The sequence below is a fragment of the Equus przewalskii genome, chromosome 1, assembly GCF_037783145.1.
Source record: "Equus przewalskii isolate Varuska chromosome 1, EquPr2, whole genome shotgun sequence".
Lineage (NCBI taxonomy): Eukaryota > Metazoa > Chordata > Mammalia > Perissodactyla > Equidae > Equus > Equus przewalskii.
Window position 1 is genome coordinate 125,704,111 of NC_091831.1, and position 17,873 is coordinate 125,721,983.

At 38.8% G+C, this 17,873-nt stretch overlaps 1 protein-coding gene across 3 annotated transcripts in view; it reads left to right on the top strand.

Annotated features, from left to right (window-relative positions):
- Positions 1 to 17,873, top strand: part of AAGAB (alpha and gamma adaptin binding protein) — a 47,840-nt gene that overhangs the window by 7,333 nt on the left and 22,634 nt on the right. For 2 of the 3 annotated variants that reach the window (XM_008518114.2, XM_070622962.1), the window contains exons 2-5: positions 7,641 to 7,831; positions 7,967 to 8,063; positions 8,621 to 8,710; positions 11,655 to 11,738. In XM_008518114.2, coding sequence (XP_008516336.1) covers positions 7,641 to 7,831; positions 7,967 to 8,063; positions 8,621 to 8,710; positions 11,655 to 11,738 — 462 coding nt within the window. The remainder of the gene's footprint in view (positions 1 to 7,640; positions 7,832 to 7,966; positions 8,064 to 8,620; positions 8,711 to 11,654; positions 11,739 to 17,873) is intronic. The other variant, XM_070622972.1, reaches the window with a different exon arrangement.

Here is a 17,873-nt window from a genome sequence, read left to right on the forward strand (position 1 = left end):
TTTCTCTACATTTGTGACAGCACTTATCTGTATTTTTGATTATAGCCATTCTAGTGGGTGTGAGGTAGTATCTCATTGTGGTTTTAATTTGCATTTCCTTAATAACTAGTGATGTTGAGAATCTTTCCATGTGCATATCGTCCATTCATATGTCTTCTTTGGTGAAATATCTGTTCAAATCTTTTGCCCATTATTAAATTGGGTTTTTTGTTTTCTTATCAATGAGTTATAAGAGTATTTTATATATTCTGGTTACAAGTCCCTTATCATATATATAATTTACAAGTATTTTCTCGTATTCTGTGGCCTGTCTTTTCTTTTTCTTGATGCTGTCTTTTGAAATGCAGAAGTTGTAATTTTGATGAAGTCCAGTTTATCAATGTTTTCTTTTTTCATGATCTTTGACGGTGTGTTGCCTAATCATGATTTGACCCTTCTTGAAGGACCTATTGGATACTGGGATGTTGGATCTGTTAGCTTTGTGGTTTTTCCAATGGACCAAGCTTATTTTCAATATTTGAATACAAGGGCTTCATAGTAAATGTTCTTTATTAAACTTTGCTCTGTTTTGCAAAATTCATCTCAACCATGTTTACCTTCTTTCAGAGAGAGTTAGCGTCTGCTGCAGATACTGTCGTCATCCTGAGCAGACTGACATTTTCTGTTGAGGTTTTTATTGCTTGATGCTGATTTGTTTGGAAAAATTACCATTTGAGTATAAAAATTACTTTCATCTTATAATTGTCCTGTTTAGGCTTATGTGTTCTTTTTTCCAGAAAACCAGCATTCATAAATTATTTTCAGAGCATCTAAGATTAATTTCCAGATAATTTTTGTGGTTGAAATAATTAAAGAAGACATTTGAGATAGATTTTATCAGATGCAACTGGAAGGCATTTATGTCTGTGGTGGGAGGTTGTGACGCCTGACTGGAAAGGCTAGTTTCAGTTCTGTGAGAAAGAATAAAACCGGCTTTGCATTCTAGAACTTTTATTTTGTTTCATGAATACAATTAAGTCAGTTCCAAAAGTTCTTTGCATTAGATCAAGGTTTCTCGATCTTAGCACTATTGACATTTTGGGCTGGGTAATTCTTTGTTGTGTGGGGCTGTCCTGTGCAGTGTAAGATGTTCACCAGTATTCTTGGCCTCAGCCCACTAGGTGCCAGGTAGCATCTCCCCACTTGTGACAACCAAAAATGTCTCCAAAAGTTGACATGAGTCCCCTGGGGGGCAAAATACTTCCCCATAAAGAACCACTGCTTTAGATATATGCCTAGAACTATGATTTCGAGTAGATGAGTAACAGTAATGGAATCAAAGAAGCGTGTCGTCCCCCTCCCTCCCCCACCCCAAGATGGGTAAGAATTGTCCATCGGCTGTGCGGTGGGTTTGATGAAGTGGTCTTTGCATGCAGCCCGCAAAACTTAGAGGCTGGTGGTTCCTCCTTGGCCCTTGTGAAACACTTCCCCGTATTCCCTCTCCCCTTCCTCCCAGCTTCTTTATGTTCTTTTGTGCATGTTTGTCTCTCACTGCGTTGAAGGTCTTCTAAGGGCAAGCAGAAACCACGGACCCCCCTTCCCCGATTATTTTAAGATAAAGCTGTGGTGACCCGTTCCAGATGGCTATTGGGAGAAAGTAAACTTGAGGAGGAGGAGGAGAACTGAGTTGGATTTCCTCTGCTTCAACTTTTAAAACTTTTCCACTGTGATATAAAAAGCCCAAAAGCATGTGGAATGTGAGTTTAGAGTATGAGCAGAGAGCGGGAGTGTGTGAGGAAAAGGTAATTAAGTGTTGTAAGCAAACCAGAATTGCTGTCCTCTTGTTAAAGCGGTGGGCTGTTGCTTTGGCTCAATCCAGTTCTTCCTCCCTCAGCAACTTAATGCTGCTCCAGTGCTGACCTGTCCTGTAGACTGAAACAAATCTTGCATATACGTGCACCAGGAGGCTGCAGGATGATGACTCAGAGAATCACAGAGAAGGATTTCCCGGCGTTTGTGTAAAGCCCCAACTTGGACGTCGCCCGGTTTTAACCTTTTAATGCCATGTGGGCTACAAAGGCCGTGTACATTGCAGCACCGTGATCTACTCCTAGTCCTTGGGGAATAATCTGTCAGTTAAAGACTGCTACAAAGTATTTGACAGAGCTGCATCCACCTTGTATGACATTCTCAGGAAATTGTAAACAGTTGCAACAGTGTGGAGCCATTGTGATTTTTAAAGGGCTTGCTTTGCCCTTCCTTGCTAGTTAATGAAAACCCTGGCTTTCATATTTTTTCCCAAATCACATTTCGCTCAGTTCTTTTCTTTCATAATGGCTACTTTCCCCTTCAACTGACGTCAGACTTTGCTGCCTCCTGTAATTTTCCTAATTGCTTTCTCTTCTGTCTCAGTCTCTGCCTTAACAATGGAAAAGAAAAATATGAGAAGGCGTATTTGGGGAAGGGAGGGGCAGAGCAGTTTAAAAGAAGTGGTTATTTCCTAATTGTAATGTTTCTTACGAAGTCTCCTCCATGTGTCTCTAACCTACCCTCTTGTCAGTAGTGCTGTCACATATGCAAAAACAGAGCCGGGAAGGAGGAAGGGAACATGTACTGAGGGCCTACTGTGTGTCCAGCGCCCCCCTAAGCTTTCTTATGCATTGTGTCACTTAATCTCCAAGAGGCCATATGAAGAGTGGTGTCCCCATTTGCAGGTGAGGAAATGAGACACAGAGGGTTAATTTGTTGTTGCTGCAGAGGAGTCGAATGCAGGTCCATCTGAGTCCAGGTCCGTGCTGTCTCTCTTCTATAGCCTCTTCTGTTCTGGTTAGTACTAGCGTCACAAAGGGAAGGGAGAGGCACTTCGGGTCCCCCGGAGAGGGGATGCTGTGAAAGACTCGTATCTGGGTGGGACGTTATGACATCTGGCTGGAGAGGCAGTTTCAATTCTGTGAGAAAGAATACAACCAGCTGCATTCTCAGAAGAGTGCTGGTTTCTGGAAGGAGCATCTTGATTTGAGGTGGCAGCGGTCACTTCCTTCACGTAGAAAATGTGATTTAACCACTGGACAGTTTTTCTTCGAAGAGAATGTCATGATTAGTTAAGTGTACATTAGTTCCTCCAGTATTAAAAATGCCCTTAATTCTAGTGCTAAAGGAGATATGAATAATCCACAATAAGTATCAGTGCTCTTAGCTTGGAATGCACCTGTTTGTCTTTTTGGCTGGGTGGGTAGGTGAGGGTAATATATATGTGTGTGTATTTGTGTGTGTGTGTATGAAAACAGATTATTTGTGGTGTTTTGGGAATTCACCTTAGAACTTCAATCCGCTTCCTAATTCGTGCTCAAGGGGGTATCACCTCTTACTGATTCTGAGCCATAGAAAGCTAGCTGCCGGCTCACTTTCATTTGATTGCTTCCCACATTGACGCCTCCTCTGGAGAGGGGACTTAGGACGGCGGGCGGGAGGGGTGCAGAGGGAGTGGTGCAGAGCGGCCGGCGGCTGAGAGGAAGAGGGAGTCGGGGGTGGGGGACTGGAGCGCCTCCTTGGCGTGGAGCTTCCTTCCACTCTCTCAGCTCCTTTTCTCTAACTTGCCCTGTGCGACTGTAGGGACATAAGTTCACCAAGGAAGTGAGAAGGTCAACAGGAGTTGATGGCTGTGTGAAACAGTTCCTCAAATGGGGAAGGAGATTTATTCTTGCACTTAAAACTGGGGGAAAGGTTATACTTGCTACTGGAACCGGCTTGACGTTTAACTTCTCGTCTGAAAACACTACAAATTAGCTATTTTAAGCTGTGAAACCAAGTTTGTAGTAACAGACCTGGCAATTAATCACCTAGTGTTTGTCTCTTAAAAAATGATGTATTACAGCTCCACCAGGTGGCTGCCAACAGTGTGACTGAGACAGGCCAGCATCCACCAGGAGGAGGGAGCAGCTGCTCTTGAATTTATTTGTGCATCTTTTTGACTGCACTAAAATCCAGCTTAGTGAAGGGCACAGAAGGGAGACCACGGCAGGTTTTTCTAGGAGGGCCGTCTGGCAAAAACCCCCACAAGATCACTATGACTCACTTTTGACACATAAATACCCGAAACCCGTAGACAGTTTTCTGATGGGTTCACTGGGCTGCAGGCTCATATATTCTGGTGCCCTCGTTCTGGCTGTTATTTCTGGTTTTCATAAAAGGGCAGAGGATGCCGTAGGCCCGTAGGTTGGTTTTGGCTTGTGACCAGCAGACACTTAGTGTGATCTAGCTCACATGCTAACTATCGTAACGTGCAGTGCATCACAGTGTCGTAGGAGAGCATGCTGGTGGCCTGGATTCTGTTTTAGGCTCTGCTCCTGTTAAGCAAGTGGCTTCTTTTCTCTGGCCCTCAGTTTTTTCATCTGTGAAAGGAGTGTATTGTACTGGCTGATCTCTAGAAACTCTTAGCCATGTGCACAAGCGTTGGAGTGACTTTTGTTTTAATTTGGAAAAGAATAATCTTGCTAACCATTTGAAACCTAAATAGAAAAGATGAGAGAGAAAAGCTGTGTTCAGTGTAGACATTTACATTTTTTAAATTAAACTCTACATTATGATATTGATGATAAGAACTAGAATGAGGCAGTCTTCACTGTTCTCTTTCTGGTTCTAATATGGCACAGATGTGATAATAAAGTCCATATGCAGCCTCATTGAAAGGATCTGATTAGATGTAAAATGTTAAAAATAAAATCTGATAAGTAAATTGAGCTATCAGGTTGTTTTAGGCAGCACAAAGAATAAAAAAAGAAAAAAACACCCAACTACTGAAACATTGAAAGGTGAAATTCATTTTCCAACTTATTGGTTCTCTTCTCATCTAGGTTTAGAGAAAAGAGAAAGGAATAGCTTCTTTCTCTGTGTTAAGTAAATTTACTTAATCATTTGAAAATCAAAGACAATATAAAATTGAAATTTTAAGAGCTGGGAGTAACACACATTGTTCTCTTATATTCTGAACATTGATTAATAAAACGAACTTCCCTTAATGGGTTCAGATATTCCAAATTGCAGTTAGTATCTATTTTAATTGATTTTATTTTTTCATGTTAGTTGAAGACACTGATTTGAAAAAAAGCATAACCCAAATTTTATTCCAGTTTTTAACATCACAACCAGGTTAGGAAACATCAGGAACTGATTATGGTGATGGTTGGGAGTACTGGCCCCATGCTCTGTACTGTACCCTCAACAACAAGTGAATTCATTATTTTACTCTTTGTGCTTCCCCCCTTTAAAAAAAATAGTCAATTTGTTATTTTAAAAGATTACCCATGAATGAAGACTGATTCCATATGGTGGCTCCTCCTACCCATTAAAAAAAGTCGGTTTATGCATCTTTGGCTGCTCTCCTTGGTTTAGTTTGCCTTTGTCCGTATGCCTTCGGCATATTGCTGTGCCACCTGCTTGACGTTTGGAATATTAGCTTTGAATGCAACATAGACTTTGATCTAGGAGTCTTTTTCCTCTGAGACATTTCCATGAAAACAGGATCTTTGATTTTAAGAACTTCTGTTTTCTTCCTGCTTGTTTCCTCCCTAAACTTGTCGTAATGCTCTGTGAGGGACGTTGCAGCTGGTTGCTAGAGAATTGGTTGATAATTAATAAAAGATTATGACTTTAGGGAGAAATTAAGCAGAAAGAACTGCTGGTTTCTGAAAGGGACAAGGTAAATTCAGATTTTCAAATCTTGGCACAGACCCTCTTAATTTAAGAATAAGAATTCTGGTTTTGATGAAAAATTGTAGAAAGTTAGTATCAAAGTGTGACTTGTGTCAAAGGTAAGGTCTTAAATTTATTTTACATTTAGTTTTTTTAGTTAAAAAGGTTTCATTTTCAGCAGACTAGTTCCTCCTAATAACCACATGATGAAAGTTTAACAGTGAAAAGTATGCACGTATGCACACATACACACATGCATTATGTATTATTATATATTATTCCTAGCAGGCTTTTGGACTAAATTATTTCCCCACATCTTTTTGTTGAGCAAAAACTGTGGCACTATTCCAAGTATATAATCTTAGCTCTGGAATTTAAAATTTAACTTCTAGTTTTCTGTGTCCTGCTAATTGTGAGTTTGAGGAATATTTTTTATATTCATTTTAGTATACATTGAAAAGGAGTTTGTGGCTATTTTGCTGTATCTTCTTTTTTTTTCTTTTCTTTTGTTTAAAGATTGGCACTTGAGCTAGCATCTATTGCCAATCTTCTTTTTCTTTCCTTCTTTTTCTCCCCAAAGCCGCCAGTACATAGTTGTATATTCTAGTTGTGAGTGCCTCTGGTTGTGCTGTGTGGGACACCACCTCAGCATGGCCTGATGAGTGGTGCCATGTCTGCACCCAGGATCCAAACTGGTGAAACCCTGGGCCGCTGAAGTGGAGCATGCAAACATAACCACTCAACCACAGGGCTGGCCCCTGTATATTCTTTTCTTTTCACTTTCTTTTGAGGAAGATTAGCCCTGAGCTAACATCTGCCACTAATCCTTCTCTTTTTGCTGAGGAAGATTGGCTCTGAGCTAACATCTGTGCCCATCTTCTTCTACTTTATATGTGGGACACTGCCACAGCATGGCTTGCTAAGTGGTACATAGATCTATGCCTGGGATCTGAACCAGCGAAACCCAGGCCAGTGAAGCAGAGTGCATGAATTTCACCACTGTGCCACTGGGCTGGCCCCTTGCTGTATATTCTTGTAATAACCCAATTAGTGGCATGTCATTTTACTTCTCTAAGCTCATTTTCCACATCTGTATAAAATGGAGGTTGTGGGTATGGGCATCAGAGATGGGAGTTTAAATTAGAACAATTTCTAATGTTTCTTCCAGTTCTAAATATTGTATGACATTATGGAAGCAAAATGTTTCTGTGGTTCCATGACCACATCTATATTTCTTCATCATTGACTTGGCTTTTCCTGTACGAATTTCATTAGTTATACCCATGCTGCACATGGGTTTCTGAAAAATTTAGTTATATTCTAAATCATTTAATTTGCTTGGCTATTATATATTTAAAATTTGCCAGAAGTGTCTTTGTCAAACAGGAATTTGAGCTGGCTTTCAAAGAATCTAAACAAGGCTGAATATAAATGGACTTGAGGTTATTTATCAGTATCCGTTCTTTTATTTCATTAGTTGAATTAATGTGTAGGCATTTGGTCCAAGGGGTATGTGTAGGTCTTCCATTTTAATGGTGCAGCCTTACTGCTGTCCTCCTTTTAGCTTGCAGTAAGTACAAAATAGTTACAAATTCTTGAAGATTATTGTAATCTTCCATTTCCCATGAAGTATGTAAGCAATAAAATAAATACAGCCATTATTCTTTCTCTTCTCCTTGCTCTTTTCTGGGTGTTTGGTTAGATGACTGTTTTGTTCTCTACTATTATCTAATCTAGTCACAATAATTTTTGTGTTCTTAAAGAAAAAAGCCAATGAATTAAATTATGTCGCCATTACTTTTACAATCAAATGATCGGAGAAGAAAATACCCTAATAAATGGGAGGCCCTTTGAAATTCTTGCATAAAGAGAAGCAGCCAAAGTATCATACTGATCTGGTATCTTACTGAGAAAATTGTCCACTATATTGATTTTACCCTTTCCATGGTAATGTTGTGTCATTTATTTAGATATCCTTGGAACAGAAGATCTTACTGTGGAAGTGACTGCCAATGATGCTGTGAGATTTTATCCCTGGACCATTGATAATAAATACTATTCAGCAGATATCAACCTATGTGTGGTGCCAAACAAATTTCTCGTCACTGCCGAGATTGCAGAGTCTGTCCAAGCATTTGTGGTTTACTTTGACAGCTCACAAGTAAGATTTTGTTTTCCATGGACCTTAAATAAGGAATTATTTTGTGCTTTCTTTTTTTCCCCCTACATTTTCTGTGAGTTCCCTTAACGTCCCTTTTCCTATTTTTGTTTGTGTGTTTGTTTTTCCTTCCTCTAGAAATCTGGTCTTGATAGTGTTTCCTCATGGCTTCCACTGGCAGAGGCATGGTTACCTGAGGTGATGATCTTGGTCTGTGATAGAGTGTGTGAAAATGGTAAGGCACTCCAGTGGGGTGGTAGTTGTTGGTACATAGGTTTGCCATTCCTTGGTGGACAGAATATATTTGTTTCCTTAATCTAGAACAGTACCTCTCATGTGACTTTATTACTTTATAAAAATATTTTCTTCTATTTCTCTTTGGAATCTTGCAATATTTACATTTAATTTAATTTATTTATTTTCTGAGGAAGACTAGCCCTGAGCTAAGATCTGTGCCAGTCTTCCTATATTTTTGTATGTGAGTCACCACCACAGCATGGCTGATGAGTGGTGTATGTCCACGCCCAGGATCCGAACCCACAAACCCAGGCCACCGAAGCAGAGAGTGCTGAACTTAACCACTACACCTTGGGGCCGGCCCCTACATTTTATTTTTTGAGAATGGACACTTTGGGTTTGAGAAATCATTTTTTGTATATTACTTTATTTTGGATGCCTTTAGAATAACATTGACGTTAAGGGTAACACTTTGAGATTTGTGGAGAGTATTGCAGAAATATTCATGTTTTATTTTATTTTTACTTACAGACATTCTTTTGCATATTATTTTAGGTGTAAGCCGACAAAAAGCTCAAGAGTGGTGTATCAAACATGGGTTTGAATTGGTGGAACTTAGTCCGGAAGAGCTGCCTGAGGAGGACGGTAAGTATTTAAGTGCCGGGAGAAAACATGCCTTTGGATTTAGATGTGAGAGATTATTTTAATTCAGGGAAGAGGAATCAAAGTGAAATTCAAAAAACATTTTTTCCCTAGCTGTTTGAAAATATTTGTGCAGAATCATCCATATGGTCTTAACTACCAGTTGAATAATCCATTTATTTGATTTTACCACCTATTTTAGGACTTCTGAAATATTGTTTTTCTTATGGATAAAGGTAGAGGATTTCTACCTTAAATCTTCTTCATTTCCCCAATCTCTTATCCTTTCTCCACTGCCAAAAAAGGAGAGTTTGACCTATATTCCTAAAGTTTATATTCCTTATTTTGAATTCTTAGCAACCTAAGGCTGAATTCCCAGAAATCCAGGGGGCATGTCAGTCCTATTGGTATGTCTTTTGGACATTTGAAACCAGAAATACACGCAGAATGCCCTTCCCTGGGGTAGCTCTGCACTTACCTGCCTGCTGATACACTCTGGGCCTTCTGTTTCTCCCCTCTTCTTTCCCCCTCCCCTATTCCTCTTCTCATCTTTTTCCTTCCAAGTACACCTGTGCTGGCTGCTGTGGGATCTACCAAGAGAAGACAGGTTTGAGCCCAAGAAAACCTTATAGTCTGGTACAAGAGACAAAACATGTATACAAATAATTGAATCGCCAGGTGGAATGTCATAAGTATTATAAAAAAAAAATATTGATGCTGTGGTATTTTAGAGATGGGAGAGGTTATTTCTGTTTAAAAGTTCAAAGAATTTGTTGGCACTGTGACCTCTCACGTGTCAGCTGCTCCGTGGAGAAGAAATGGTCAAGGTACTGGCCTTGTAGAAGAGGACTGGGAGGGAAGTGGCACTGATAAGAGGCCAGTTCTTGGGAGAGACATTCTAAGTAGAGGCAACCAATATGAATTAAAGTAAATAGATAGGATATAAGTAATCATTACATGAAACCGTTATTTTTTTAAAAAAGGAATTAAGAAACATTTTTCTGTATTCTGGCTTATTTAGAATTTTTCCAAAATGTTACATTTGGGACTAAAAGCCTGGCAGAGAAGAAGAGGACAAAAATGAAATAAAAAGGCTGATTTTTCTCCCTGTACATTTTTAAGCATGTTGAAAATTAAGTACAATTTCTCCTTCCATGTTTTTCAAGGTCTCATAAAACTTGTGCCCTGTTTTGTGTTTGTGAGCTTGTGTGTGATCACTTATTTCTGGCACTAGAATTTTCTTCCTATAGTCCTTGAGAGTCAGCATTTGAGTCATTTATTTAAGACTGTTTTCGTTTTGGAATCTCATCTCCTTTATACCACTACACTTCTCCCTGCTCCTTGTGTGAACAATGTTCTTGTATTAATTCAGTGTAATCTTAAAATAGATTTTTGACATACCATCTTTAGATAAGGTCACTGAAACCTTCCTAGAGTTTTTTAATACAATCTATTCCCAAGCTGTATATCCTTCTTCTTCATCTGCATATATTATTTGAACATCAGTCTAAGACTTTATGCTAATTTATATTTAATTTCATCTTACTTGTTCTGGCTTTTTATTTCAGACCATATTTGTGGTTCCTGGTTATATCATCTGAAGTATTAGTTATTCTTTCAAGAATTGAATCATTCATAGTTAAGATAAACATGCCTTTTATTTCTTCATTTAAACGTTGATGGTGATAAACTCATCTTTATAGAGTATTTTCAGTTTAATGCTCACCATGTTTCTGTTAGGTTGGTAGGTTGGTATTCTTTAAAGAGATTCATCAATCCGTCAGTTACTGCCTGCCTACTGTCTTTCAGGCGCTGTGTTAGGCATTGGGAATAATGAACTCTATAAGACATAATTCTTGCCTTCACGGAGTTTCCAGTCTAGAGGGGAAGGTTACACCAGTAAATCATCACTTCCATTGCATCTGTCCTCTAGGAGAGGTGTGCACAGAGTGGTGTCATCCTCACTTTTCTTTGAGAACAGCATAGGCGAGTTGCCCTTGATTAAATAGCTAGTAAGTTATAGAGACTGCGTCCAAATTCAGATCTTCTGACTTCTAATTCTGTGCTCTTCCACCCAGGGCCAGGCCACTGGAGACAGGTTCTTTGTGAACTGTGCTCTGTACACCCTTAGGAGACTTTTCTCTTTCAACTACATGAAAACTATTTCTCCCTTTGTTTTCTGTATGCAGTCTTAGAGTAATTATTATCTGAAGCAGCTCCATTTCCTTTGTTCACACTCATATCTATAGTGTAGCAAAGAATACCACCTTTTTATTGGTATGCTAACGGGGATTACTGCCCTATTGTTTTGAGTAGTATCAATTAAATTCCAGAGTCAGGATAGTACCAATATTAAGTTAACTAAACTAAGTTGTTATTGTTGTTTTTTTAATGACCCTTTGCTTGTCTGTTATGGTTATAGTAATTTCAGTTCTCACTCTTAAACTATCTTTTTCTGATCAAGAAATTGTTCCCTAAATATCTATTTTAAACAATTATTATTACTCTATGTTTGCCAGGAGAAGTTAGGGCATTTACAGGATTTTATAGCATGCTAAGGGGACCATTCCTGCCTTCAGGAAACTCATTATCTATAAATAACCAAGATTGGTATTTCTAGTACTATCCCAGGATTGTGTAATTAATGGAAACTAACATTTTCAGGAGAATATGAGTGGATTCCATTGGTGAGGTAATGGGGATGACTTTATTATAGAAACCTTTTATAGTGTGTGTTTATTTCATTGTTTTAGTTTCTAGAATATTCTTATCAGAAGCTCTGAGCTCTGTATATGCTTTATTCTTTTCCTTATTACGTAAGTTGCAACGTGAAGTAACAACTAAATAAGCAAGATAATTAAGCCACAGTTATTTAAAAATATGGTTAGGGGGATATATGTATGTATAATTGTGTGTATAAATATATATATTTCCCCTCCCTGATTAGATGACTTCCCAGAATCTACAGGAGTAAAGCGAATTGTTCAAGCCTTGAATGCTAATGTCTGGTCCAATGTAGTGATGAAGAATGGTAAGTAACTTGGGACTAAAAGCCCCAAGGAGTTTTTTTCTTCTGTTCCTTGTAAGTTTTAAATTATTCACATATATGTGGAACCATTAGGATTCTATGAAATCTATAGATTTGTTCAATTTTAAATTCCCACTTGAAGGAAGAGCCAAAAGTAACATTTCTAAGAAATTTTAATATATGTTTAATTGTTAATTCAGTAATTTAGAGCTTGCCTATAATATGCCTGGCATTGTCTTTGGCTTTAAGAAATACCCCCAGAATTGTAAAACATGAACCCTGTCCTTCAGGAGCTCATAGTCCAGCTATGGAATCAAAGTGTGCACTTTTAAAATGCTGGGTAACTGCAAGGCCATCTTTGATGAGTGCAGAATGACTGGTGCAGCAGTAAATGCATAGAGGTCAGAGATGTGGCCTTTGCTGTGGGCTGGAGTGTTTAGAGAGAGCTTCAAGGTGAAAGTGGGTCTTGGCAGGAGTCTTCATGAGATGTCAAGATTTGGGTTGGTGCAGGGGGAGAGTGACAAGCAGGGGAGAAAGCATAGCATCGAGAATAATGGTTGTATTTTCCAGGGTCACTAGGAAAACCTCACTTAGCAGCTGGAGCTAGCTTAAAAGAGCTAGGCAGGAGAATCTGGGCTTTTTTGTGTAGGAAATGGTGAGTCACTAGAGATTTTTCACAAGAGAGTGATGCAAAGAAGTTAGCATCTTTCAAAGGTTAATGTCATGGTGGTGTGCAGGTGAGTTTGGCACCTGAACCAGGTAGAGGTAGAGCCTAAAGTCAGGGAGACCGGGCAGCTGTGGCTGCAGCTCAAGAGTGAGGTGCTGGGGCCCGGGCTGATGTGGCAGTGGCCGCGAGGTGGAAAGCTAGGTCTGAAGTGCAGTCTGAAGGGGGCAGGCTAGTTGGCACACATTAGCCTCTTGTTGTCTGTATTAGTTTGCTGAGGCTGCAGTAACAAAGTATGACAAACTGGAGGCTCAGAACTACGGGGATTTATTCTCTCACAGTTCTAGATGCCAGAAGTCTGAAATCAAGGCGTCAGCAGGGCCATGCTCTCTCTGAAGGTGCTAGGGCCTTGCAGGTCTCTTCCAGCTTCTGGTAGTTCTTTGGCTTGTGGCAGCATAACTCCAGTCTTTACGTGGCATTCTCCCTGTGTGCCTGTTTGTGTTCAGATTTCTTCTTTATATAAGGGCAATAGTCGTCTTGAATTAAGGGCCCACCCGACTCCAGTATGGCTTCATCTTAACTAATTAGATCTACAAATAAGGTAATATTCTATTTCCAAATAAAGTAACATCCTGAGATATTGGAGGTTAGAACTTCAACATCTGAATTTTAGGGGATACAGTTCAACCCATAATATAGTCCTTTAGGAACTGCTGCCTGTATAGTGTTTTTTCGGTCTTGTAACAATTGGCTGCCTCACCAGGTATGCTATGCTAGGTGAAACACTATAGAAGGGAATGAGAAAAATCATATTTACAGTGAGCTTACCCCATCTTCCCTGAGATCAAGGGTCAGGTGGAAGATCAGTTTATAGAAGTAGAATATTTCATCTTAATTTTTGGTCGACGCTTGAGTATTCAGTGAGATTGGGGCTCCTTAGTTTGCCTGAAATCTGATCTAACTCAGGTCGTCATGGGAGAAGCTCCTTCTGGCATAGTACGATACTCCTTCCTCCTTTTCTTTCCTTCTCTCCTTCCTCCTTCTCACTTTATTTTTTCTAGGGGCAATCTAATGTGTCTGTTGCATTGAATTGCAAAGATAGTAGATTTTATTTTTTTGCAATAGCAATCAAAATAAGGCCCTGATAGATCTAGAAAAGATAAGGAGATTTTAGCGTATGTTGTCATCTCCCTGTTATCAAAACAAACTCAAGTTGAGGCTTGGTCCTTCCCATTGATTCATCCAGCAAATCCTTGTTGAGCATTTATCATAGTGAGGCATCGCTGTAGACTGTCTTCATTCTAAAAATATATTTAAGGTATGGTACATAAACTGGATCAATTTGGAATAAAATTATATTCAGTGGTGCTCGTTATATTTATGAGGACTATTTTCAGAAAAGCTTATCTGGCTTCAATCACTTTTTGACAAATCTGTCCCCCTGGTTCATATGTTAAAGAAGTATGGCCTTGTCATTTACATTTATGGCTATAAATTCAGAAGCTGGACTGAAAACACTGTATTACTTTGGAATTATGGTCAAAGATATTTTCTGGAAAAATGACATTTTACTTGTTTTAGACGTTAAACAGTGTTCTTAAGAGAACTGCAAAGCAAAGGGACATGCTGTGGATTTCTCATGGTTCTTTGCCCTGAAGTATCTTTTTCTTCTTCTTTTTCTCTACAGTATTGGTACATTCATTTGCCGTCAGTCAAAAACCAAAAGATTGCCATTAGCTTAATTCCATTAAGAGGATCCTTGCCTATGTGGTATGAAGGAAACTTAACTATCTTCTCTCTAGGAGGAGCCCTAGATATGGAAATACAGTGAAGTGACATTTGGATGCAACCCAGCTCTTAGGAAGTGTGAAGGACATCCTTGAATAGCTCCACATTTTAGATACGAGACAAGTCTCTGTATGAATATGTGGTGGGTCATGTTACTCTTCCGGGGTGACCTACCTCCTGTCCTTTGCTTTGGGGGTGGTCTGAGTGCCCAGTGAACTGCACCTTACTCTCAGCATCCTTTTCTTGAATGTTGTCTGCCAGCAAGTACTCAGACTGGTTTATTTGTTTGGGGGGGGTCTCAATCTTTTCTACTTTTTCTCTTTCATCTCCCTCCCCACTTTTCTCTTTCTCTCCTTTTACTTTTCTCTTACTTTTTAAAAAATTGTGGTTAGGGGCGGCCCCATGGCTGAGTGGTTAAGTTCGCGCGCTCTGCTTCAGTGGCCCAGGGCTTTACCGGTTCAGATCCTGGGCGCAGACATGGCACTGCTCATCTGTTGAGGCGGCGTCCCACATGCCACAACTAGAAGGACCCACAACTAAAATATATACAACTACGTACTGGGGGGATTTGAGGAGAAAAAAGCAAAAACAACAAAAAAAGATTGGCAACAGTTGTTAGCTCAGGTGCCAATCTTTAAAAAAAAAAATTGTGGTTAAATATACATAGCATAAAATTTACCATTTTAACCACTTTTAAGTGTATAGTTCAGAGGCATTAAGTACATTCACATTGTTGTGCAGCCAACACCACTCAAAGCTTTTTAAACCAAAAAATTAAGTCAAAAAGTTGGTTGGCAAATTAAAGAAAGATATTAAAGGTATTCTTTTTTTTTCCTGAATATTCAACCAATTACTTAATGAAAGAATAAAGTTTTACATAAGATTTTAGAGAATAGTAAGAGAGATAGCAGACCTAATTAATTCCAGTGTTCCTTAACATGATCTAAACCTCTAAAGACAGTGCCAGTGAAGAAAAGTGTTAAAGGCCATCTCATTCACAGAGATGACATGATTTTAATCAAAATGTTAGCAACCCCAACCCAGAAATACATAAAAAGAGTTTATCATGACCTAGTTGGGTTATTCCAAGAACACAACATTCTTTAATATAAGAAAAATCTATTTAAATCACCACATGAACAGATTATGGGGGGAAAAAGCATATGATTATGGCAATCAATGAAAAAAGCATTTAAAAACTTCAGACTCTATACAGAGGGGAGAAATAAAGAAACTGAACAAATTAGAAATGGAGTCCTGTGGCAGAAATTGAGCACATGTAAATAGTGAATACCGTACTGAGTGTGACACAGGGAAACGTAGACAGTGGTGCCATCACCCACTTTGAGGACACTAACAACTGATTTTTTGTTATTTTTGTCAGAAAAATTACTATAGTCATGACTGGTCCTTTGAGATTATTACATCGCAAATTACATAATCTCCACTAATTATTTGGAATTATGTATTATCTATTTAGTATTTATCAAGCAGTAATGGAACACTGAGGTTATGCCCTGCCAGGCTTTAGTTTTTACTGATTCAGAAAAATACTAGTTTGAAACTGTTTAAAAAGATCCATTTTAAATGTACTCAGTTTGAAGAAACAATTCTAGTTCTAGTAAGGACTATGAAAATTTAGGTGTTATGACAAATAGCCCTGAAAATGTACCAATCTGACTAGGGTTTTACTTTTTTGCAGTTTATTGGCCACTTGGCATTCAAAGGCCAAATACTTCATCTGAAAATCTAGTTAAGTAAACACTTAGAAATGAGTAGCTTCCTTTCTACCCTCCCCCAAGATAAAGTATGTTTCCTAAATGGGAATTCATGATTTAAGTGAGTGGCCAGCTCACTTCTTTGCTTATTACAAGTCTGAACAATTTACCCGGTCATAGAATATCCTAATAACTTTTTGCCTCTAGTCTCTTCCTTAAAAATTAATAATGCACAAACCACCAAAGAAAAGATAGATAAATAGGACTTCATCAAAATGAAAAACGTTCATACTTCAAAGGACACTCAGGAAAGTGAAGAGATAACCCTCAGAATGGGAGAAAGTATTTGTAAACCATATGTCTAATAAGGATCTAGTATCTAGGATGTATAAAGAACTCATAATTCAATAATAAGAAGACAATAACCCAGTTTAAAAATGGCAAAGGAGTTGAATAGACATTTTTCTAAAGAAGATACACACATGGCCAGTAAACGTGAAAAATGCATAACATTGTTAGGCATCAGGGAAATTACAAGCAGGATGAGGTACCACTTCACCCCCACTAGGACGGCTGCAATCAAAAAGAGACAATAACAAGTGTTGATGAGGATATGGAGAACTCTGAACCCCTATACGCTGCTGGTGGGAATGTAAAATGGTGCTGTGGCCACTTTGGAACAGTAGTAGTTGCTCAAAAAATTAAACCATATGGCTGAGAATGTCCATTCATAGGTCTTATACCCAAGAGAACTGTGAAGACATATGTCCACACAAAATCTTGTACACACATGTTCCTAGCAGCATGATTTATAATAGCCAAAAAGTGGAAACAGCTGCTGAAAACTAAATGTGGTATAGCCATACAATGGAATATTATTCAACTGTAAAAAGGAATGAAGCATGGATGCGTGCTACAAGGTGGATGAATCTCAAAAATGTTATGCTAAGTGAAAAAAGCCAAATACAAATGCCACATAGTTTATGATTCCAGTTATATGCAATGTCCAGAATAGTTAACTTCATAGAGACAGAAGGTAGCTTAGTGGTTCCCAGGGGGTGGGAAGAGGGGTTACTGCTGGGTACAGGGTTTCTTGCTGAGGTGAGGAAAATGTTCATGGGATTAGATAGTGGTGATGGTTACACAACTTTATGAATATACTAAAAACTACCGAATTTTACACTTTAAAAAAGGTGACTTTTAGAATGTGTGAATACTATCTCAATAAGAGGGAAGGAGTACCGCTAATGATGATAGTAATGGTAGAAGGAAGAGAGGTGGTAATCATACTCATAGCAGCTGCTTACATACATACGTTATCTTATTTAATCACAATATCCATGTGAGTTAGGCTTAAAGAGGTCACGTGATTTATTCCAGGTTATGTAACTCATCAGATCTCAAACTTGTTTGCATATTGGAATCACCTGGGCAACTTTAAAAAGTACTGCTGCCTGAAACTCACTCCCAGAGACTCTGTATTAATTGGTGTGAGGTGTGGCCTGGGCATAGAGATTTTTAGAATCTTCTCCAGGTAATTATCCCAAGGTAATTATAATATGCAACAAAGTTTGAGAACCACTAATATTAGCTGTTAACTATCAAAGCCCTAATTGAACGTGGATCTGTATAATTTTGAAGTCTTAACCACTATAACACGTAGCCTTATAAATTACTATGTTGTAATGAAATTTCTCCTTTATTGCTGTTTCTCTGAAGAGACAAGTGACAGTTTTCAGTCCTAACATTGCCGCTCAGCTATGTGACTTTAGGCAGATGTCATTCTGTCTGAGCTGTATTTTCAGTCTGGGAAGTGAGGTTGATCTCCATCCCTGGCTCCCTGCTCTGGCTGTACATTTGAATCACCTGGGAAGCTTTTACAACCTGTGCTGCCGGGCCTCACCCAGACCATTTATTTCAGAAGGGAGGGGCAGCTATAGTATTTTGTAAGTGCCTCAGGAATTCAAA